This window comes from Pleurodeles waltl, chromosome 5 (assembly GCF_031143425.1).
Source record: "Pleurodeles waltl isolate 20211129_DDA chromosome 5, aPleWal1.hap1.20221129, whole genome shotgun sequence".
NCBI lineage: Eukaryota > Metazoa > Chordata > Amphibia > Caudata > Salamandridae > Pleurodeles > Pleurodeles waltl.
Window position 1 is genome coordinate 1,316,375,742 of NC_090444.1, and position 25,431 is coordinate 1,316,401,172.

The 25,431-nt window shown below is 46.0% G+C and overlaps 1 protein-coding gene across 3 annotated transcripts in view; it reads left to right on the forward strand.

The window, feature by feature from the left end:
- Positions 1-22,906, forward strand: part of GJB7 (gap junction protein beta 7) — a 78,080-nt gene extending 55,174 nt beyond the window's left edge. For 2 of the 3 annotated variants that reach the window (XM_069235568.1, XM_069235567.1), the window contains exon 2: positions 22,002-22,906. In XM_069235568.1, the coding sequence (XP_069091669.1) occupies positions 22,020-22,811 (792 nt within the window). In that variant the 5' untranslated portion in view covers positions 22,002-22,019 and the 3' untranslated portion in view covers positions 22,812-22,906. Of the gene's footprint in view, positions 1-11,736; positions 12,274-22,001 lie in introns of those variants that run through there. The other variant, XM_069235569.1, reaches the window with a different exon arrangement.
- Positions 22,907-25,431: the final 2,525 nt, after the last annotated feature.

The following is a 25,431-nucleotide window of genomic DNA, read 5'->3' on the forward strand; positions in this document are numbered from 1 at the left end:
AGATTTCCTGTGGTACTCAAAATTAGATGTACACATGCTGGATTTACATCAAGAAATACTGCAATTCTAGTGTACGCATAATTTTAATACTCTTGGGTTAAAGGTGAATGTCCCGCGAAGTGCTATGTAAATTCAATTGGCAGGTTCAGAAAGCAGAGAAAATACGATTTCATCCATTCAGAAAGACAACCAGGCAGCTTACTTACTGCTGGTCCTGGGTACACCAAGGGGAGGGGAGTATGTTGTCATTTCAAAAAGTGGAGAAAGGTTTCACGCATTATTTGAGACACATTCTTAGCAATGTGTGGGTACCAGTGTAACAAGCAATGGGCGGGCGTGAGTAAGATCGTTTGTTTGATAACATCGGAAAGCCGTTTTACAACTCGTGTCCAGAACTGATTTAGAAGGGGGCATGCCCACATCATGTGAATAAAGGACACCCCCACCTCTTTACAGCGGTAGCAAGCTGCTTCTTGCGTGTTAAAAGTTAATATATCTATTGATCCTTTCTGGGTACAAATATGCTCTTTGCAAAATAGAGAAACTGATGAGCCTAAATCAGGCATTTCTAGAGCTTCTGGGACACAGAATGCCCTCCCAATCGGCCTCTGATATAGTGGTACCCAAGTCTGCCTCCCACTTGGTCCGTACCCCGTCTATGGGTCGAAGAGTCTCCGATTGTAGATGCCGAAAGAGGCAAATAACCACTTTCACTGTCCCGGTTGCCAGTAGGATATAAGAACAGCATGCATGCGTGTGCGGTTCTGTATCTCCCATTCTCCAGTGCCTACGTATGGTTGTCAGTGCTGCCCTGTGACTCAGAAATTGACCTCCTGGAAGATTAAATTCCACGCTGAACGTCTTGAATGTGGCTAGGACCCTGTCTCAGAATATGTCACCCAATTTAGTTATTCCTGCCGCTGTCCATGCCCCCAAGCCATTCCAATTCTGTCCCCCCCTCAGTTACAGCAATACCGAAAGGGGGAGTATGGCAATTGAGTATCCGATCTTTTCATGATTGTTCTCCAGCACTTCTGCATGGTCTTAAAGGCCTGCAGGTCTATTCCAGCAGGGGCCTCAGTTCTCAGGATCAGCCCTAGAAGTGCCCGATATGTCGGAGTAAACCCACTCGAGGGCCCATCTTGTTGCTGCCTATCTGTTGTCCATCTGGCCAGCCACTGCAGCTGAGCTGACCAATAATACAATTCAAAGTCCGGAGCTGCCAGTCCTCCCTTCTGTACCAGTCGCTGGAGCGTGGTACATGCCACTCGCTGCCACCCCCTGTCCCATATAAATGCAGTGATAAGTGAGGTTAGCTCTTTAAAATAGTATTGGGGCACCCATAGAGGGAGTGTGCCGAAGAGGTACAACTTGAGTGGCAGCGCCACCATTTACAAGAGAGCAATTCAGCCTGTTGCTGAAATGGGCAATGTCTGCCAAAAGGGTATAGAAATCTTCAGGGTACGAAGGCCTAACCCATAATTACCCTCAAACATGTCCTGAGAAGTTCGATATATTTTGACCGCCAGGTACGATAAACAATGGGGCTCCACCTCCAAATTCCTGGGCAGGCCAACCGGGATCTCACTTTCCTCAATAAGAAACAATTTTGTTTTGGACCAATTTACCTTAAGTCCAGAGACCTCCGCAAACTGTCCCAACAGGGATTGCGCCCTCTGCAGATCTCCCCTGGTGTCCCGTAGGAACAATAGCAGATCATCAGCGTATAATGCAATACGCTGTATGGCTTCCCCTGCCAGAATTTCTTCAAAATAAGCTCCTGACCGGGCCACCACTGCTAAGGGCTCCATGGAGATGGCAAAGAGCAGTGGGGATAGTGGGCACCCCTGTCTTGTACCTCGCTCTAACCCAATGCCCTCTAAGATAGTCTGCCCCATCCACACCCTCATCCAGGCCACAAATCTCTGCCCGAGTCTCATATAAGTCATGGCTTCATAGAGGTAGTCGCACTCGAGGCTATCGAATGCCTTTTCAGTGTCTATCGATAATACAGCAGCAGTTGTTCAGTCATATGAAGTATCTGCTAGTATTGCTGTGAGGCGTCTAATGTTAGCTGCAGTGTTTCGTTTGGGAATAAAACCTGATTGATCCGGGTGGATTAACTGGGGTATAAAGGGGAGAAGTCAGGAGGATCGGATACTACTCAGGATCTTATAGTCAACGTTCAGCATGGAGAGCGGCCGGTATGCTCCCACTTCTGAGGCCTCTTTTCCTGGCTTAAGTAATGGGATAATCACTGCTTCTCTGCTAGTCAGTGGCAGGTGGCCAAGGGATATGCCTTGTTAAATAACTTCACAAGTCTTGGAGCCAATTCTGTTGAGTAAGTACTATAAAAAAACAATCAGTAATCCATCCGATCCTGGCACTTTGCCTCTGGCTATTTTCTTAATGGCCCCTAGTACTTCGGGCACAGTTATACCTCCCCCCAGTGTTACTGCACAATCACGGCCCAGGCAGGGAGCAGTGACGTCTTGCAAAAATCTAGTTTGTAGGGTGGGGTCAGCTAAGGGTCTGCTATGATATAAGGTGCAGTAAAAAGCCTCAAAGTGGGCATTTATTTCTTCTTGGGTTTCCACGGTGATCCTGGAGTTTGAGTTTATTTTCACTATTGGGGAGCCCCTTTGCGCTGGGTTCGGAAGCCAAGCCAAAAGTTTACCTGCCCGATCCCCTTCATTATGTTGCCATGCAATAAAAGCCTCAAAAAGGAGCAGAGCCATTCTGTGTGCTCTGCTACTTGCTCCCTGACTTCCTGTAATCGCGGTTCCAGCTCTGATGGCCCGGTCTATCTGACTCTAAAGATTGTAGTTTAATTTCCGCATCCCTAATGTCCTTTAGCAAGATGGAGCGAACCCCAACCCTCTCTGAAATGCACTGTCCTCTTGTCACCACTTTGAACGCTTCCCACTTTGTCTGAGAGTCTGATGTTGTGCCCTCATTTTCATCAAAATAATACACTATTTGCTGTCTTGTCTTTTCCCGAAAGGGGGGATCACCCAACATCTCCGGGTTCAGTCGCCAGCTTGGTATTGGCGCGAGCGGTTTCCTCCAAGACAATCTACGCAGCACTGGGTTATGATCTGATAGTGTGCGGGCAAGATATTTGACCCCTGCTATTTTGAAATGGATTTCTGGAGAGCATAGGAACAAATCTAAGCGGACATGGAGCTCATGCCTGCTGGAAAAGAAGGAGTAGTCCCTTTCTAGGGAGTGAAGTATGCACCAGCTATCCTGGAGTCCCCAGTGTTCCTGCCAGTCTGTCATCGCCTTCTCCGTTTTGTGCACATGTGAGTCCAGCAAGGGGGGATGAGACCGATCCATCTCAGGATCCAGTACAACATTAAAGTCTCCCAGCAAGACTACCCTACTCAATAATATATGATGTAAACGTGTAAACAGTTGGGCAAAGAAGAGGGGCTGGTGTGTATTGGGGCTGTAATTGTTAATCAGTGAGATGTCCTGGCTGTCCAGCCTGCCCATCACTGCTACATATCTCCCCTCAGGGTCCACCTCTATGTGCACAAATGAAAAAGGCATGCTTCCCCGGCTCCATATTAGAACTCCCCGCGCAAAAGCTGAAAATGTAGTGTAGTATAGTTGCCCTCGCCAACATTTCTGCAAGGCCACGCCCTCTTTGGCAGTCATGTGCATTTCTTGCAGGAATGCAACGTCCACCCCTCTGTAGGTATGTAAACACCCTGTATCATTTAGCCAACATATGTATGCCCCTCACATTTCAGGAGATTATCTTATAACTTTTTTGTCGTTCCATGAGTGGTATAGAGTTTGGGTCAGGCAGTGGATATTCTCCTCCACCTTCCGTTGTAGGGTACGCAGAACTCCCCTCCTCAGCCCAACATATATAGTCAACCTTTTCCACACCAGCGGTAAATCCCAACATTCCCCAACTAAATCTGAATAATAAAAACCCAGCTCCCATTCCCCAGGACAGACAGAAACAGTTCCCCCATCCAAATGTCAATGTAAGCAACAGTACTATCTCACTAGAACATTTTTCTGGGAGGCATTCAGGCAGCGGTCGTCTCTCAAGGAATCCAGCCCCCAACCGGCTGCTGTCATCAATATGCTTGCAATATCTTGTGGCCTGCCATCCCCGGGACAAATTTAGGATATGAGAAGTAAATTAATCTGCACTCAACTCTTTGGGAAAATACTTGATGAATGTACGTCCCCCTAGCAGGCATTTCATTACCACTCTCATAATCAATATATCAAGTTATATTAGATCATCAGCTGAGCGGGGGTCACCACAGGTAGGCCCTCGCTAAAGAGTAGGGATATATTCGAGTCATTGTCCGAGTCTGAATTTGTGTGTGTTGATGCTTGGCAGTGGCAGTACCCGCCCTCCAGGTTTCTTTCCGCTGATAGAGACCACCTCTTTAACCGCTTTCAGTTTTTCATGCTGCACCTCCTCTGCTGTGGGGGATTCCCTCACTATGGATCCCCTCCTCCTTTGGGATCGTGCACGGTGTTTCCCCTTCCCAGCATGCCGCTCCCCACTGGGGCCCGGTCCAGGCTGGCACTCTGCCCAGGACCACGCCTCCTGTGGAGTAAGGAAGAACTGTACTCCTGCTGGGGTGATCACTTGGAGCCAGGCTGGGAACTGCATAGAATATTCCACTCCTAGGTCCCGCAGCTTCTTTTTCACTGTGCTGAAGGCCGCCCGTTGCTGTTGTACTTCTCTAGCTCTAGCCTCCAGTACCTTCAGCCGTCTTTCTGATTTGTTCAGTCTATTGCTGGCCACAATTACCGCAGTTGTCGTCTCCGATAGTTCCCTTTCTGCCACGGTCACTCATTCCGCCAAGCATCTATGATAATTGCATAGAAGTCCCAAATCAGTGCTCATGGTGTCTATCTTCTGCTCCAAAGCTTCCTGAGATGCCACAATTACCTAAATCACATCTTGAAGTGTGGGAGTGGGGTGCATTCTCTCCAGATGCGGTTGGGCACCTGCACCTCCAAATCAGCTCCCTGGAGACCTTTCATCTGGCCGGCTGTCATTATTTCCCATTTTTTAGTAGCCTTCCCCATGGCTATGGAGTTCAGTGATGGCCAGTGTGCTCCTCTGCACTCTTCAGGTGCTCTCAGCTAGCCGCAGCAACAGACAAACTGTGACTGCGTGGTCTCTTCTTTCCACCCGGCATGCATTTTCCCTTTTGTCCTTGTAGGCCCCACATACGTTTCTGGCCTTATCTGCAGGCCTTCTATCCAGCGTGCGCAGGCCATCTTAAGCTAGGGGTCCCACCAGTGCTGTGGGTCACCCCGTAGAATTTAGGGTGTCACCCCGTGCATTCTCCAGGCAGGCTGTCAGAGGTGGCCCATGCTTTCCTCTGTCTCAGGGGTCAAACTGCCGGCCAGGCCCCTCACGGCGTCTTTCGTCCTCCTACTAACTGCTTCTCTCCCTCTTTCAATAGGTCTGTTGCTTCTGGTTAGGGTATACAGGGGGAGGGGACAAGGAGGAGCCATCCCCTGATGTGAAGATTCACCCCACCTCCAATCTTCTGGCCCCTGCTATCCCGTAGCCGGCTGAGCTTTCATTAGGTCCAGGTGTTTATTCCTTATTTTTTTGTTTCCTTTTGCTTCCCCCTTGTATTTTATTCTTGGGCTTCGCAGATTGAAAAGGGGGGGCAGGTATACAACCCCTCGTAAGCAATAGTTAGTGAAAAGGAGGAGGGCACTGCTCTACGCCTGCCACGGGCCCGCTCCTCAGAGCGCATGTGGGCCCGCTTCTCCACCACTGCGGGCCCCCTTCACCAATGCCTGAGCCCGGACCTCACTTCCCTCTGGGCGGGGCCTCCAATGTTGCCCACTCCTGTGCTTCACCCAAGGCACCGGCTCCCAGGTCTCCTCGTGGGTTCCCCCGATGCCCGCTATCCGTGTCTCTCCACGCTGCAGGTCCGCCGCTTCCCACTATGTAGAGCTTCCCTACGGTCTGCTTTTCGCAGAGATTTCACCTCCTGGAGGCTCCCCTAGCTCCTCAGAGCGTGTGCGGGCCCCCTTCCCCATTGCCTACGCCCGCACCTCAACTCCCTGCGGGCGGCGCCTCCAATGTTGCCGGCTTCTGTGCTTCACCCGAGGCACCAGCTCCCAGGTCTCCTCTTGGGTTCCCCCAATGCCCGCTATCCGTCTCTCGCCACGCTGCAGGGCCACCGAGCCGTTGCTGCTGCCATCTTGGAGATCCTTGCGGCGTCCCGGGCCTTCCACCTACAGGTATGTACGGCTTCCCTACGGTCTGCTTTTCACAGAGTTTTCACCTCCCGGAGGCTCCCCAAGCTCTCGTATGCCAGATGGGCTCCCCGTGGACGGCTTTACAGCTGCCGGATGGGACGGGTGAGGGCTGGTTCCCCGGAGCTCTGAAGTTCTGTGCCTCACTCCATCGGCCACCAGCCACGCTCCCCGGTGTCCCTCTAGTGTGGGTGGGGGTGTTCCTGGGGCTTGAGTAGGGCACCTGTGGACCCATTCCATGGTGTTAAACCATGGAAATGGGACCACAGGTCCCCTAACGCCTGGTCGGTCCAAGGTTTTAAATAATGGTGCAAAGCAAGCTTTGCACCATTATGGAGCCCCTCCTCCCACCCTTGCATCATTTAAGCACGGGGGATAAATATGGGGCTATGGGGTTAGCACCATTTTTTAGATGGGAACGCCTACCTAGCATATCATTGCTGCAAGGTAGATGCACGCATCCAGAAAATGGTGCTAACTCCAATATTTTGACACTAGACGTGTCTAGCTTCAAAATATAAATATGGAGTTAAGTTTGCACTGAATTTGCTTTAAAAAAATGACGCAAATTTGGCGCAAACGTACTATAAATATGCCCCCTACTATCTAGCCACCACTCTTCTGAACCCACTGAAACACCAAAACTCAAATCCTCTCGAACCAAAAACAACTCCATAAGACAAAACCCATTAAACCACCCTCAACAGGCCTCATCCTCTTAATCCCCTCATCCCCTCTAAACATTGAAACTTTGTAACTTAGCATTCTAACCTCAGTATCTCCAATAGCTAAACCTGTACACTGCCAAAACCACTGTTTCGTTAAGCTACCATATTGCTGATGTCTAGTTTCTCAAACTGCTTTTTATGGCACCCTTCCATTATGTACCATGAATCTTTGTAACCTTTGTATTTGCTTTTCTTCCCCTGAACCAGACAGACCAGAGGTCGAAAATGTTAAATAAACTGAAGTCTACTCTAGCATTGCATCTCCTCTGTTGGACTTCCCTTAGTGCTTCCCTACATATGATTACTTCAGCTTAGATGCTGAGTTTCCTCAAGACATATATATTTTCTCTTCTACATCCTCCTACACTAGCCTTTGTTGCATGTTCCTCCTGCTATCCATTTTATGGTTTATTAAACCAGGTCAGACTTGCCTACATGTACCAGAAGGAAAATGCCAGTTAATTATTGAGACATGCAGAGTTGTGGTAAGGATTGAATTTCACAGATTATGCCGCTTTTGCGAGTTGAAACTTGGAATAGGGGTTATTTTCCAGATATTGTAAATACCTCACCCATCAATGTCTGAATTTATCGGGTCTGGTCAGTACCTTATGCACCCATGACCCACTTGTGATAGGTGCCTAACTGTAGTCGCTTTAGTTATGTAGAGTTCTCTGTACATATTGCATATAGTATATTTATCTGTTCTACAAATTGAGAATTTCAAGTATTGAATAATTTATAATAATCGCAGGATGAATTAGTGTTTTGTTTCTGATTATGTTCTCTATAGCTATACTTAGTATGTCACAAGATGCATATCAAATTTAGTGCTCTCATGCCCTTCTAGGCCAGTCCCACTCTGCAGAAAACCAGAAAAATAATTAAAGACTTTGGGCCAGACCTAGGAAGCCCTTGCATTGCCTTTACATCACTCCAGGCAACACAAGGGCATAAGTGAGATTTACTAAGCCATGCAACAACACCTTGCATGGCTCTTTGGGACATAGTAAATCCAGAGGAACGTGAGGTAGCGCAAATCGCTGCCTTACGTTACTCTGCATTGGGAAGGCGTTCCATGAATGGAGCATGGGCATCCCCATGCAACATCAATGGATTTTGCCACAATCCCACATGTACTAAGGGTAGTAAACCTGTGATCACGTCAAAATAGTGTGCCTTCCCTACAAAGGCATAACAAGGAGAATATCTTAATTTCTTCTCGTTATTTCCTCTATTCGAGTGTGCTACAGAATTCAGCACACATAGAAAGAGAAATATACCTGTAATGCACCACGGTGCAAGGGTGCCTGCATGGGTACTAAGCAGTACTCAGTGTGCCATCTCAGGGAGAGAGCAGGCATGCGTTAAATCTTAGTAAAACTGGCGCAACCCTGCATGCTCCCTGTCATGTAGTGCAGTCCAGCAAGTTGTCCTGCTGCATTGCGTTGCATGACATTTTATTAAATCTGACCCTTTGTGTGGGTCCTGTTCAGTTGCACAGAAGCGGTGCTCATTGTGCTGGGTTGATGATAACAGGATCTGCCTTTTATTCCATATGCCAGTAATTATTCTAAGGTGTATCTAAACATTTTATGGTGCTGATCAATATGCCAAATGGCATTTTTTTTCCTCTAGAATTCTGGGACTTGTACTCTTATTTATCCCATTATAAAACCAGGATTATGAGAACCAGAATTCAAAGAAAAAAAACAGAACTGGACAAAATGGTCACACATGGACCTGGAAAACTATGCAGCTATAAAGTGATCAGTGGCAGTCAGCGCATAATGACATTTGTGCACAGGCCATCTATAAACTGCAGCTATCACTCTGGGCGAGGGTAGGGAGTCTGGATTTATGCAGCAGAAACCAGCATTGACCCCTACAGCTAAAGGAAATTCGAAGTTGAAAAGTGACCCATCACACCTGCACATTAATACATTTTGTGAGGGCTCTGTTAGGTGAGTGAAGTATTTAAATCAGTGCACTCCGCTCTCTCAAAGTGGTGTATGCCCATGCAGTAGTGGCTGGTACCATAAGCATTTGGTGGGGCAACCAACCAAATATTTATGGTACCAGCAGCATGTGGAATCACAACAAACTTAATAAAAATAAAATTGCACTTTCCTCCGCTGGCTTACCTCCTTCGGTCCTCGTGAGCCCCTCGGTGCTCTGAGTGCAGACATTGTTCTCATGCTTCTGATAATGTCCAGCAGCATGAGAGCAGTACTAGGATTGGCTGGAATAGGCTGCCTCGACGCTCCTGGAGGCAATAAGGGCAAGGGCCTGTGGCTTAGACAGCTGGATGGATAGGTTTACACTGTGCATGTCATGCCCACCGTCACAAGACAGCCGGCCAAAATTACTTGCGCAGTGTAAAATGGTGCAGTGAGCACCACTTTCCTGCTGCCAGTCAGCAGAAGTGGCCTCACCCCCAGACACAGCTCACCTGGGGAAAGGGAAAAACAAAATGGTAATAAATGTATTCTATTACCATTCTATATTTTCACCTTTGTGGCGACGCTGGCAGCAGGGGGGCTACACTCCATTGCCCTAATAGAGGGATCAACCCTGTGCCCACATCACAAAACCCAGGCAGCCAATGTTCGGGCCCCACACTCACACTCACTGTAATTACAAGCCCACTGCTTGCAACTCAACAAGTCACCACATGGTAATTCCTTGGCATGGTAGAGCTGACAAAATGCTGGCCTAGTACCAGAGTGTATTTCTTATCATATTGTGGGCCCACACCTCATATAATGGTGGCAATTTCTGGCATATTGCTGACATCGTTAGCATGACAGTGCCCAGCCCTTGCAGAATATGGACCCCTCCATATTTGTCATCTTTGCTGGTATATCCTTGTCATTATGTGGCCCATCATTGGCATAGTAGTGGCTCTTCTTAGCATACTGAGGACATTGTTGGCAAAGTATTACTTGATGCTTGAACAAAGCTGGCCATGGCAAAATACTGGTCATTCTTGGTCAATTGTGGCAGTAGTGTATTGCAGGCTCTCATTAGCATATCGTGGACATCCTTGACATTACTGAGCTCTTCTGTGCCATAATGGTGCTCCCTGGCATAATAGTGCTCATCCTTGATATATTGCCACTATTCTTCAAAAAGAGACATAATAGTGATCCTCTTACTACTAACACATAAATCTAACTGTAATGACCTCAATAAGCGTTGGGCATGCCAGGGGGCTGCTCAGTGTGCGAAGATGCCACTCTATGTACCTGAATGCTTCTCTTTATATCCCTTATGCTGTTTACTATGCAAGGGGTGCTACCAATTGTGCCTGAGTCTCCTTTCTTGCCTCTTTGGACTCTTTTCTTGATGCCCTTAGCCCTTATATCTTTATGAACTTGAGATCACCACTTGTACCAGGCTTCACCAACATGCCAGGGTAGCAGTAGTGATAATACTTATTCTTTGGCCCACCAATGGCATCACAGGTTTATCCTCTTCTTCCACTCTTAACCCTTCAACCTTCCATTTCCTACTTAAGGCCTGAAATTGTGAAAATGAAACAACATTCTTACAGCCCTTTTCAGTTTATTTTCCTTCCTATGCCATCCAAAAGGGGAGTTAAGGCAGTGAAAGGAATACTAAGTTGTAAGTCAGGGTTAATATCTGATAGCAATCGATACTTCTAATTGGGTCCATTGCCTTCATTCTGTGAACATGAGCTGTGCTGAAGGTCTTGTGACGGGCCAGCATTTGTTTACAAGTTTAATCAAAGGAGGAGCCAAGAAAGGAACATGAACACCTTCAATAAGGTGGCCCTAAACCAGAAGTTGAGTATGTGTAGGTCATAAGGAGAGAAGTCCTGAAGCCTCCGATACAGCCTGGAGCCTTCAAAGATCAGCAGGCTGAGTTAATGGCTAGCCCAGCCATGATGTGTGGCTAACAGCTTAATGCTTGGTTGGTTGATTGGTGCTACAAAGCACACATAAATATGCGGCATCTGATCCTACAGAATCAGTAGACAACTCAGCTGTAAGCCCGGAATCGTAAGGGAAGCACAGGGATCACTAGAGAGAGTATAGTATCCAAAGTTCATGGTCCTTGGTGCGCCCCTAAGAGACACCCCTGGTGAACATTTTTCCTTAGATATTAAGAGCTACATTTTAAAAGAAATGAATCGTTTTAAAAGTACATCTAAAGGTATAAAACATTAAAAAGCCATCCTGCCAATAACATGCTAGCGTCGCGCCTTACCCCGAAAGCGCAACATCTGCTTAGCATTATGCCATGTTTGATTAATACTTTGGAAATAGAACTGAAAGCAACATCCCGTTCTTTCAGCAGACAGGAAACTGAGTTGATCCAATTAATTAATAAGCTGCATAGAGTTGTATTATGAGATATTACTCCGCCTATAAATAAACAGGAGTAAAGAAAGCCAGATAGCCAAATTTCACACCCACTCCACAGGTGTGGTGACAGTAATACTACCAAAGTTCCTTAAAGGCTATTATTAAGCATGATTAGGTAACACTGGGTGCCGCATGGAAAGGAGACAGAATACATTGGTGGTGTGGTGCGATTGTATCCCAAGGAGGAGTTCAGTATTGGGATCTGACTCACCGACAGTCGTAGGAGGCTAGTATTTTCAATCTAGACCAGATTTTCGGGTTTTAAAACCTACAGAATTCACTTCCCCCTGGAAAGCATGTCCTGTGCCTTCTCATTTAATGTGGAGTACACAGAGAGGCAAGATCACGCTGACGCTTGAAAAGGATGGCCGGTGAAAACAGATCTAGCAAGTGATGCTGTGAATGGGATTCTCTATGCTAATTGAAACGTTTAAGCATATTACAGGAACCCTGTTGATTTCTCAAAGACTGCGAGGGAAATATTTGCTCCATAGAAAATTTATTGTCTGGAGGACTGTTGAACCACATGCCTGAACATAAGAGCTGTAAGAAAGGCCAGAATTAAAAAAAAAAAAAACACGACGAATTTGAGAAATGGAAATTTCACGGAAGAAGACGCGGAGATCCAGTTGCATGTTCACTGTGTAAAAAATTGAAACGGATCTATGAAGCACAGTTTAAATGCAGGACTATTTTAGGGAAGATTGTCTTTTCATGGTTCTACGAGAAGATATCAAGATTCACTGAGAAAAGATAACACGCAAAAGACCAATACTGTCTGTTATCAGTTCTATTTGTTCCCTGGGAGGATCCTGAGCAGTAGAGGACGTTAAAGTTCTGACGCATCTCAGAAACAAAAAGGTTCCTCGATCAGCTGTACCGGGAAGCAGGTGAGTGCTAGAAAGTGACAATGTAGCATATGACAGATTAATTTAATTTTATTACATGGCAGTTAGCATCATTTTAACTATTCTGTTCATACTGGACAGCAGCCATAAACTAGGTCTGTCTACGTTGAGAATAATTTCTTGCTTGTGAGATGTAAACAAGATCTAGTGGTGTGCAAAATTGCAGTTTTTTTTTACAGCCTCCACAAAGGTGTAAGGAAAACTTAGCAAATTGACAAACTTTGCAAAGTTGTCTGCTTTCATGCCTTTGCAATAATTTATTATGTTTATTATACACTTACTTATCACTAAAAATATTCAGCCTTATTCTTGCCAGAAAACAGAGGCAGATTTACTAACTTTTAGCGCAGTGCAGGAGCCTAAATTGTCTACGAAGATATGGCATTGTTTTTTTTCTCCCCCAGAGTTGTAGCACTTTTGGCAGCGATGTGTAAACGCAGGTCCCCTTTCACCTTAGTGGAAGGGGTTGTGCATTCTGTCATGCATAGATTTTGTACTGGAAGGGGATACATCCAGTACAAAAACTACACTGTACTATTTTTCTAACATTATACATATGTTATATAGTGCAACCTCCATGCAAAAGTTGAACATTTTTGATCCATTGATGACAAGAGAGGAGGGAAGCAGAAGGCAAAGCCACCTTCACAACAAACAGGTAGGAAAAGACCAAGGCCGTCATTACGAGGCTGGCGGTCATGAAACCGCCAGCCTTGCCATGGCGGTCCTACCACCGCAGAGCCGGCGTTAAGGACCGCCACATTAAGAGTTGTGAGGCTTGGAAGACGCCAAGCCTCCACAACCCGCCAGGCCCTCTGGTGCAGTCGCACCGCCGCAGCTGGCGGGGAGCACCTCCAGCCCAGCAGCAGGCCTCAGCCTGCCGTCCGGACTATGAGGCTGCAAACCGCAAGGCTTTCCGTGGCGGTCATCCTGCCATGAAAACCCTGGCGGTCATGCACCAGCAGACAGGAAGCTTCATTCCTGTCACCGGCAGACACATACACACGTCTGCACACATGCACACATCCCCCCCACTCGTCCACACACTCACAAACGCCCCTCTACACCTCTTCACGCACGCATGCATACACATACACACCCATTCAGCATACGCATATGTGGACTCAGACACACCCGCTCACTCACATTCATCAACAGAGACACCTCCATTCACGCACACACACACATTCACATTCACTCGCACTCAATCAGCACTCCCCTCCGCAAACATGCGCACACGCACCCAAACAAACAGACCCTCTCCCTCCCCTCTTTGGACACCCACTTACCTTCTCAGTGGGACTTCTGGGAGGGGATGGGTCCTGGCAGTCTTCCCTTGTTGCCACCACCACGCCAACATGACTCCACCAAGCCGCATTATGGCTTGTAATACAGCGGCCGGCGAGGGGCCCGCCTCTGCAATGCCGACTGCTGGTTGCTTTCCGCCTCAATAACGGCTGAAAGCAGCCAGCACTCGTAATACGGCAGTCTGCTGACTGCCAGCACTGGCGGTCGTCTGGTGGGTTGGGCTTGGCGGTCAGTGAAGTTGACCACCAAAGTCCAAATGAGGGCCAAAGAGTGGTGATCAGGACGATCACTTTAGTCAAGGGACCTACACCAGCATTTGATCAGAGCCACGCAATGTGTGACTTTCAGGCATAATCAACCCAGGCTCTCGAAGGCTGTGTAGCAAAATGTATCAGATATAAACTAATAATTATGAATGAATAAGAACCCTGCTTCATTTACTGGGATGAGCAACCTTCCTTTTCACTTTCTTTAATTTTCTGACTCGCTATAAATGCAATACAGAGAATACTTTCCATTACTATTAGTCACAGATTTCCTGACATTCCCTGCATGAATCGGGCAGCTTGTAACATGTAATATTAGGATCTATTTCACTCTGAGTGAGTGAACACTTTAATTCCTATTATATTGGGATATGAATTATTGATTATTGCAGATGGCTTATGGATACCTTGTGAGTCTGCTTTAGCAGCATAATAGGTGCTCTGATATTCAGTACTTAATGAAGATATTAATAAGAAATGAACTATGCGGGTCATAAAATCCATGTAAAGTAGATATTAATAATAGATTAATTATGTGGGTCATAAAACCATTCAGTGTTACATGAAGCTAGACTTAGGTGGTAAGTCCGAGAGAACCTTCCCTACTTCTGTCGGGTTAATGGAGAGAACATTGTAAAAGCAATGAAATGATCACCAGTTTTAATTTGGTGTAAACTACTAATGAAGGTAGAAATAGTATCTATTATTTATTCTAAGCATTTGACTGGATCCATGACTGTATTGACGTTAACACATTATTAAAATGCAAGACAGTGTTGCCCAGTTGCATTTTATTTTATACATTGACGACAAGGCAATCTTTCAAGTTAAACATGAAAAAATGATTTTACAGTCTATAGGATCCTCCAGTTTGCAGAGCTGTGTTCAAATCTCAAATAGGAATCTCGGGTTCCAGTCACAAAGTTGTTTTTTACCCGTGAATGCCTCAATCCTGGAAATTCAGGAGCAAAATCCCGCATAAATTGGGAGTAAGACACAACTGTTCAAAATGGGAAACACCTTGCAGTACTAGCAGAACACTATGCAAGTGCCTATTAAGAGAGGCATTGTCAATTCCATTGGACAGGAAGACAATGGAGAACAATGAACTGCAGAAAACTGGTTTGAATTCTTCATGCCGTGTAAAACACCCCACTCCTCCACATTTGAGGACTGAGCATGATAACTGCATACCTGTGCTGTGGTGCACATGAAATGACACATTCCTAATGTCATTAATTTGGTGACAACAGCACTACCATCTTCTTCAATACTTTTAATGCACTTTACCTGTGAGCCAAACCCAAGGCCTCCATCAAATGGCAGATCCGAAACATACAGGAAACAACAATTTTTCAGTCCATACACCATCCAGCAAGTTCACAGCCAATTATAGCACCAACCTCACACTTGGTGCAGACAGTCAGGTCGCGTGAAGGAGGCGAGCAATCACAGATGTCTGCATTTCTGTCCTCATACTGGCCTGTCATTACCTTGCTTTCTTTTTTCTGTTGCACACATACTTTTTGAGCTTGCATCAGTGCAATGGTAGGGTGTGTTTATACTTCAATCTCATGTTGTCACCACCTTCTAAATTGCGAATCATTGTGAATTTGAAAGTTTAACCATTGTACCAACTTGGCATTCAAATGGTATAAAACAATAAGAATCGTGATTTTTTGTTATCGGACTAACACTACTTACAAACTTGTCTTTCTTTTTCTGTGGTAGTATCCGGGCCGGCTTTAGGGCGGTGCGAGCGGTGCGGCCCCACCGGTTGCTGACCTGAATTGGGGGGCGCTGACCTCAGGGGGGGCTTTGTGTTTAGCAATAATTTAGAAACTTGCGATTTAATAGCCCCTGCTGAAAAGTTCCTTGTGCGTCCAGCCTTCAGGAAGCAATTAAAATGTCAAGATACCTCTTGTGATTAAAGTTCCTGCTAGGGAGAGAGATGGGCGTTTTGTCTAGGGGCAGCTTTGACTCCCATAAAGTAGCGCAGAGGGTTAATATGCTTGCTGTAAAAGAACAGAACAGTATTTTATGCGGGTAGCTGAGTGGATTAATAAAGCCAGCCTTTACAAGCACTTTAAAACAAATTAATGTATGTGAAAGGGGGGCTATGGGGAGGTATGGGGCACATTTACCGGGTGGTAGTGAGGGAATCCGAGGAGGTGGTCACGGGGTGGGGGGCACCAAAAAAGACTGTTGCACAAGGCACCACCACTTCTAAAGCCAGCCCTGGGTGGTATTATATGTCTACCACTCCCTATGACTGTAATGTAGTCACCACACAACACACCTAATTCCATTGTTTCTCAGCATCATATTCCAACAGGATGTAGGCATTTATGTGGAGCTCAAGAGCACAAAAAGGCATTGGCGATTCTAAATTGCTCAGCCTGATTCACAGAATGAGAAAAGCAGAATTATAGCACAGCAGTGTGTACATACAATGTTGCAAAAGCCAGTTGTATGTTGAATTTTCCACTGTGTAGGGTTAGGGGTCTAGAGGAACTATGGGCCAGATGTAGCAAAGGGTTTTTCCCATTCTGTGTCAATGGGAAAATGTGTTCGTACATATGGCCCATATATGAGGAACGACCATGCAAAAATTCACAAGTTTGTGGAAACTTACAAGGAATTTGCATGTCCACTGCCACCGTAAAATGGCTTCTTGAAAGACGTATTAATTGTGTTTTACAGGTGGGAATGGGCAAGGGACCCCCAGATTTCTTGTGGATTAGAAGATACACACAAAAGACCTCTGTAGGTGCACCCGCTCTGAACCTGCTTTTCAAGCCAAACACATTACTATCCTAACTACTAATTTTTGGTTCTGGAGTACCATGCTACTCGCCGAAAACGCGCTCTGATGCCTTGCTAGGGATTGTAAGCACCATATAAATACATTTACAATTACAAATACATTTTCAATATTGAGCGGTGGTGCCATGTTGTTGGTGTGGCAGATCGGCTTGTCAGTGCCCGGCAGCTGGGTGTGGAAGGGAAATAGGAGGGGAAGAATGGGGGCTAAAGGGTGTAAAGTGGCACCTGCAGAGAGTAAAAAATGACTACCAGCAGTTTAATCGAAACATTGGAGCCAAATGAGAGGGACGCTGCTGTCTGCAGGACCACAATGCAGACTCCTATGTGCTCCACTCAGAAAACTGGCGCCCTGGGCCTGGGACCAGCTAGCCCATGCCAAAGGCTGACCCTGATCGAATGCGTTAATTTCACCCAGAAACACAGGCCTCTCTGCACCTGCCTTTCAGAAAGTCGTTTTACACAGTTTGGACTAAAGAGATGTTTGAAACCTGACGTTGGCCTCTTTCTGTCATTAATAATTCAGGCATAGGTGATTGTGAGCAGGTGGTTACCAGGTTAGTTGGCGAGCGGCAGCAACAGGAGTGCGTGGTGACATAGTTGCTGACCTCGTGCGTCTGCCATGTGCTCCTCTCTACAGGGGCTCGCGCAGAGAACGCGACCCACTGCCTTTACCCGCAGGAGCCGACGTCAGTGTCAGTACTGTCCCATTGCGCGAGCTCTCCTCTGCCTCTTTGCACAAGACATTAGCTGTTGAAGGTCTGCGGCATAGCTACCAACTGTGCTGCAGCGGCCTCGGGTCCCAGGACTGACGGCCCACTTCATCCCAATTAGTGGCTGGTTTTATCACTACCAGACAGTTGGCCCAGCTTCCTTGAGGCCGCTTGATAAGCATTTATTTACAGGTCAGAAACTCATATTTTTCAATTTGATGCCGTTTCCTGTATTAGCCACCCATCAGTGGCGCAAACACACGATTAACATTTGGGTCAAAAAAGGAGCGTAACTCAATCCGTTCTTTTTTTTAAAAGAATGGAAAAAACCTAAAGTGAGAAGTCAGGAGTGAAAGCATGACATGATGTAGCACATTTTATGTCTGATTCATAAATCTTTTTTCGAACGCAAACGTGACTTGCATAAGGAAAGAGACGTTACAAGGCATCCATCTTGGCAATGACTCACGATTGCAGAACTATCCATTGGTACGTTATTTTATCAGCATTTGTATAGCCCATTTCTTCCATTTGTACAGCCTCGATTCAAAGCCATGGATGTGGAGCTACCTTTCTTGGGTGGAACATATGTCATGGTTTCGTAATTTCTGTATTCCTAAATGCTACCTAGGTGAGTATACGGAAGCGAACAAAAGGAAACCACGAGAAGAGTAACCAAGGAATTGTAGTGAGAATAAGGAAGCAGCTATAGCATGCGGATATTCACAAATCTATAAAATGCAAACCCCACGTCTAGTCTGCATAAAACTAAAGTCGATATTTTCTGTAGCTGTTAAAATTACTTTTTAATCTGTGAAAGTGACATACATACATACATGCTCTGAGTTTCCTGTGATTCATATATTCAATAATGTGTTAAAATCTCCTCTAAAATATTTTTGATTGTCTGCTTTAAGTCGCTCATGAACAGCCACAATCCACCGCCACGGAACTGGTTCATAATTACAATGAGGGCACAAAGCGCTTTTCAGGAACAAAACACATAGGCCCATATTTATGCTTTTTTCAGCAAAATAGCGCTAACGCAGTTTTGCGGCAAAAAGTTCAGCTTCGGCTTGCATCATTTAGCAACACCAGCCAGGCGCTGTATTTATTTAAAGGCGCAAGCTGGTGCTAAGCTTGGGCTAGCATCTTAGAAGAAGACGCTAGCCAGGTGGGGGTATCGGTAGGGAAGGAGGGGGTTGTGCATCAGAAAATGACGCTAGCCTGGTTAGAGGCAACAAATGCCTCTAACCAGACCAGCGCCGTTTGCTGGCGCGCAACCACCACAAACATGACTCCTGTCGTTGGAAAGACAAGAGTCATGCCTACCACCCCAGTGGCCAGCCCAGGGGACATTTGTCCCCTAGGCATGGCCATTGCACCCTGTGCCATGCAGGGGGCCACAAGTTCGGGCCCCGATGGCACTTAAAAAAACCCAACTAAAAACATACTTACCAATACTTACCCTACTTACCTGGGATGGGGTCCCCCATCCTTTGGTGTCCCTCTGGTGGGGGTATTCCTGGGCTTGGGGAGGGCACCTGTGGTCCCATTCCATGGTGTTTAACCATGGAAATGGGTCCACAGGTCCCCTAACGCCTGGTCTGACCCAGGCGTTAAATAATGGTGCAAAGCAAACTTTGCACCATTATTTAGCCCCTCCTCCCACCCATGCACCCTTTTATCAAGGAAGGATAAATATGGGGCTATGGGGATAGCAACATTTTTTAGATGGGAGTGCCTACCTTGCATCTCATTGACGCAAGATAGGTGCACGCATCCAAAAAATGGTGCACACTCCTATATTTTGACATTAGATGTGTCTAACATCAAAATATAAATATGGAGTTAGGTTTGCGCCAAATTTGCTTAAAAAAATGACGCAAATTCGGAGCAAACAGAGCATAAATATGCCCCATGGTGAAATGAGTACCCTTCCAGTGCAAAAAGTATATTAGACATCATGCACACACCCTTCCACTGTGGTGCAAGGGTGGGTGAATGGCTGAAGTCAGCAGAAAGAATGCAAGGCAAGGGGGAGATATTAGATATGCTGCTGTCCCACTTTGCGTCTCATTGTTGTTGTGTTGCATGACCTTTTTTCTCAAATTTGCCCCCAAATATTTAGAGCTGCATGGAAATTACGCTCGTTTTTGCATTCACATTTACCACCAGTTGTTGCTGGAGATAACTGCACGTGCAGATTAAGAAACATGCAGAAATAAGAAGCAGGGTATGGACAAGTAACTGTGGACGTTTGACCCTCTGTTTTTCACTTGGTTGTTTATTCAAATGTCTTCATTTATTTGACACATTTCTTGAGGTCAGTGTGTTAAACTGGAAGGTCCCACAACCACGTCTTGTTGGAGAATATGAGCATTTCTCATTTGTCAGTTTGTCCGAATAATGTCTGAAAAAATATGCAGGCCCAGTTTACATTAAAATTAAGGAGACCATCTGTATATTTATTTATTTAATTATTAATCTATTTTCCAGTTTTTAATAGCGTGAAGCAGACCTAACCCGTTCAGAGGGCTATTTATGTACAATATCAGTTGGTTGCGCCGCACAAAAACAAACAAAAAAAACACAGAAGCCTAAATAACATAGAAATTATATATATATATATATATATATATATATATATATATATATATATATCCCAGCCCAGGGGATTGCAGGATGATGCCTGGCTGGAGACAGTGCAGAGTAACTCCTCGTTAACCCACCTCGGTATTAATAATCACAAATCCTCCACATCCATTCAAAAAGAGGTTCCGGCACACTCCTTTAAAGTGCTTTTAGTGTCTACTTCTCCTTCACCATGACAAACCTCAATGCATTTCGGATACCAGCATAGCCTTGGTCATGATAGCGAACACCATCCTGAAAGTGTATTATATTAACCATGTATTACAAACATAAAATAAATATTTGTGGTCACTTATATTTGTATTCAGTTCCCTTTCACAGTAATGGAAATTATCTTTTTATATTCATAAATCAAATTTGTATATCGAAATTTCACGTATAGGAATCCCGAGAGAGGCCCAAAACGTGTTTTTTAATTATTCATAGAAGTGATTTGCCATCATCCAGTCTTGACAGCATTAGTGACTGGCTGACTTGCGGGATCACTTGAACTAAGGGGCATATTTATGGTTTTTGCCGCAAAACTGTGCTAACGCAGTTTTTGCGGCAAAATCCTTAGCGCCATTCCATAGCAGGAGCCGTGCGCCATATCTATAGAATGAAGTATGCCTGCGCTAAGGATAGGCTAGTGTCTAAAACAAAGACGCTAGCCGGAGGGGATGGCGGTAGGGTAAAAGGCGCTAGTGGGTCAGAAATGACACTAGGCTGGTTAGCAGCAATACATATGCCGCTAACCAGCCTAGTGTCATTTTCTGATGCACTAACACCCAGAAATGACGCCTGTATTAACAAAGACAGGAGTCATGCCCACCACCCCAGTGGCCAGAGACCAGTGTCCCCTGGGCACGGCCATAAGACCCAGTGCCAGGCAGGGGGCCCCATGTAAGAGGCCCCCAATGGCACATTAAAAAGAATAAATAAATAACATTAAAAATACATTAATAAAAAAATAAAATACTTACCCAGGATGGGGTAGCCCATCCTATGGTGTCCTTCTGGTGTGGGTGGGGGTGTTTCTGGGGCTTGGGCTGGGCATCTGTGGGCCCATTCCATGGTGTTTGGCCAGGGAAATGGGTCCACTGGTACCCTAATGCCTGGTCTGACCCAGGAGTTAAATAATGGAGCTAAGCAGGCTTAGGGCCATTATTTGGATCCGCCTACTCCGTGTGCCTCGTTTCAGCACTGGAGTACAAATAAGGCAGTAGGGGAGTAGCGTCATATTGTGGACGGGAATGCCTACCTTGTATCCAATTAGCGCAAGGTAGTTTGCCGCATCAACATCATGACGCAAACTCCAATATTTTGACGCTAGACGGTCTAGCATCAAAATATAAATATGGAGTTAGCTCAGTGCCGTTTTAGTGTCAAAATTATTGATGCTAAAACGGCACAAGCTGAGTATAAATATGCCCGTAAGTATGGGGCGTGACTGCTGGTAGGGTCCAAGGAAGAAGATGTAAGTAAAAGCATAAGGTTGTTGATGATTGATGAAATGTAGATAGTGGTAGGGTGTGCTGAGCGAGGGAACATGGGAGATACCTGTTACCATAATTTATGCATGAACACACATTTCAGAATTCCAAAGAAACTGGAGACGTTTTGAACTGGTCAGGTTTCTATATGTATTAAATAATTTCAAAAAGCCTCAGAGTATTTATAAATCCTATGGTGAGGAGCAAAAAAGCCTCTGGCTACTTGACCTAAGTAGTCACCATCCTGTTGTCAGATCTAAACCAGAAATTATTATTGATAATGTACTTTCCCACTACAGTTTTAGGAGGACTAAGAAACCATTTGTTGAACTAGAAAGGACCATCGTTGGATGCTTCCTATATTATTCATTTTTAGGTTCTAAAAATATTGCAGCTTATGATCCAATCAATAAAATTACTTCATTTTTTCCACAATTTTAGAGACTTACATGTTTTCTTTTTTACTTTTGCAGAACTCATAAGAAGAAGTCATGAGTTGGAACTTCTTGAGAGATGTCCTCAGTGGAGTCAATAAATACTCCACAAGTATCGGAAGAATCTGGCTGTCCGTGGTATTCGTCTTCCGCCTGCTCATTTACGTTGTGGCAGCCGAGCATGTGTGGAAGGATGAGCAGAAGGACTTCGAGTGCAATGTCAGGCAACCTGGCTGTGAGAATGTCTGCTTTGACCACTTCTTTCCCATATCACAGGTCAGGCTCTGGGCCCTTCAGCTCATCATGGTGTCCACTCCGTCCCTTCTAGTCGTTCTGCATGTTGCGTACAGAGAGAACCGAGAGAAACGATACCACCGAAAACTCTATGACAACCCAGGCAGCATGGACGGTGGCCTCTGGTGCACCTATATTGTTAGCTTGCTTTTCAAAACAGGCTTCGAATTTGGCTTCCTTTTCTTGTTCTACAAGCTGTACGATGGATTCAATGTGCCTAGGCTTGTGAAATGTGAAATGAAGCCATGCCCCAATTCGGTGGACTGCTACATTTCTAAACCCACTGAGAAGAAGATTTTCCTCTACCTAGTGGCCGTGACATCAGGTTTGTGCATTCTATTGAATTTATGCGAACTCGTCTACCTGCTTTTCAAACACTTTGCAAAATACTGCATCAGAAGGTACAACGACAGGTTGTCTGCAGGGGAATGCAAGTGCAAGAGCCTGCACTGTGACAGCAGGCCCAACCCTCTGGTCAATGGTGTTGCAGTACCACTAGTGCAGTCTTCGACAGACATTCCAGAGAGAGATGAACGAAGTGCACCTGCAAATTAACTGATCAGAGAATCCAATTTCACTGTAAATAACCTTTGATTGAATGTACATTATTTTTATTCCATTCGTATCATAATAAATATCATAGAAATTTGGATTTTGTTTCTTTGCTTCAAATCCCCTAAAAAGGTGTAGGATATTGTTCGAAATGTACCTTTTTCATTCTCAGGTGAGTTTTTTATGGAAACCAAGCAATATTCTGAGATACTGATCAGAAGCAAGCAGCAGGGAAAGAACAAGAAGAGAAAACCCTTCCCCCACTTGGAATGCTTTGTCAATTGACTCTAAACACAGATTCACACTGATAGCTCCAAAGTGCTAAAGCAGTGTAGGGCCATCACTCTTAAGGGCCACACTAATCCTGAATCGGGCGCAAATAGAAGATTGTAACCAATTTGGGACTACCCATTTTGCTAGAATTACTGCACCCCTGTGCCTTTCCCCAAACACATTTCCTCAGAAATAACATATAAAAATGACAAAATACTGATTGCCCATGTCCATGTAGGTACATGAAAATTAATCAAACCCATAGGCAAGCATTGTGCCAGTTTGTAATATGGCACAGCATTCTTCCCCTTCCAATGCCGCATCAGCAAAAAAAAAATGATGCTAATTTGGCGTTGGAATTGCGCTAGGCCACCATAAATCTGGGCCACTGTATTTTCTCTCACTACGTACCCCCACCAATCCGTATTCTTCTCCCTTTTCACTGCCCTTAAAGCCCCTCTCCTGCGTCTTGCATGTCTATAATGTATTTCAACACTCTGTGCCAGAGTGATTGTTCGGAAAATCATCTGAAGCTCACATCAGTGGTGTAACAAAACTTGAGGTGGCCCTCCTGCAAAGTACATGGACTACCCCCCTCCTCTGTCGGGCCTCCCCACACTGTGGGGGCTGTAGAGGCCTTTGTTATGCCACTTCCCCCCCCAATCATAGTGACCATGCTGCACCCATGGACCTGCTCCATGCTGCAAGATGAAAGGGCACGGCTTCGTTACTATGTGAGTCGGGGCATGTGCTTCTGAAGATACAAGGCTCAGGACCCATCACAGCTGTGCATTCTAAGCGAAGCAAATTGCAGGTGCATTTAGAAGAACAGATCGCAGCTGCGGTAGAAAAGCGATCTGAAATTCTGGCTCCTAACTGAGCCTGTTGCTGTGCAGGTTACATTATGAAATAGTACACAATTGGGAGCTATATCCTTTATGCATCATCCTACTCATTGTGATTGTATGTGTAAGAATTAAAGAAAAATACAAGTAATCATGAAAAAATGACTCACCTTTCCTTTGACCCCATTCAACACTCTGCTGCCTTTTTGACTAAATTCTCTCTATACAAGTAACGCATACATACATGACAAACTCTGAATAGCCAGGCTGTAAATACACCTTTAAATGCATGGGAGGCACAATACTGCTGAACTGGACTATCTGTGAAATATGAAACAAATAAGGCCCTGCAATGGTTATGTTGCCATCCCATGTGTATCTGATGGCATTTGTTACACACAATAGCAAGAGCAGGGTGGAAGGATTACAAACATACTTCATTGTTCCCCAAAATAAGAATATCAGCCACCATTGAGTGTTATATTGTAGCCCAAAAGGTGTTCCGGCATTACTTTTTGAGGCAAGGACACATTTTGCACTAACAAAAAAGCTACAGAGGGTTGTGGTCCGGCCACGAATACAGACTGCCACCTAAAAGAGGAGCTCCGCGAGGTGGCTGGCCTCGGGCCGCGAGCGGGGGTGTTTCGGAGGCGGTGTACCTCCTCATATTGCTGCCGAGGGGGTGCCACGAGGTGCTGCCGCGGGGGGCTGCACACCGAACGTGGAGCGCAAACAATGCTCCTTGCAGAAGCTGTGTGCACCGTAGCGGCCTGTGACATCGGGCCAAGCCGTGGTCTGTCGTGGTGGCCCAGCACAATCGAGGAGGCAGAGCGGTTCTAGGATGAGAGCACGCTGCAACACAGCTCTGGCGTTGAGCCGACCCCAGCGCTCCCGTTCCCTCCATTTCTTCACCCTCCTTCAGAGCATTTTGATCATGTGCCAGGGCGCCTTGGAACCAGAGCGCCCTTCCGTCGACCGGCAACCGGTATTACCGGACAGAGAGACAGACGGCAGCGCAAAGGGACCACAATCCAAAGGGGCGCGGTATCAAGTCACTAATCCCTGGGGAGTGAAGAGAGGACATGACCCCCCCAACCCCCCTGGGACGGCTTCCAGGTTGGCAGCGACTGCGGAGTGTGGCCGCCGGGGCGAGACTGCATCACGCCTACAGAACAACGCCAACGGTGAGCGATTCCAGCGGGTTACCCCCTGGCCCTCCAGTCGCTGCATACCTGGGGCACCAGAGGAGGAGAGGAACCCACCCTCCCCACCACGCACACAGAACAGGGTGAGCATGGACCACTGAGCTTGGCAGGAACTAAGGAGGGGAGACGTTCCACACAACTGCACACTGTGCCAACGGACTGTATGAGCCGCCATTTCCCCCCCGCCGATCTGCACCGTCCATAAAGTCACCTTAAGGTCAGAGTGCCTACAGGCGCAGGGTGCCAACGTCACTGCTGGGGCTTTGGAGATCTCACGCACCCAACCCCTCTATCTCGCTG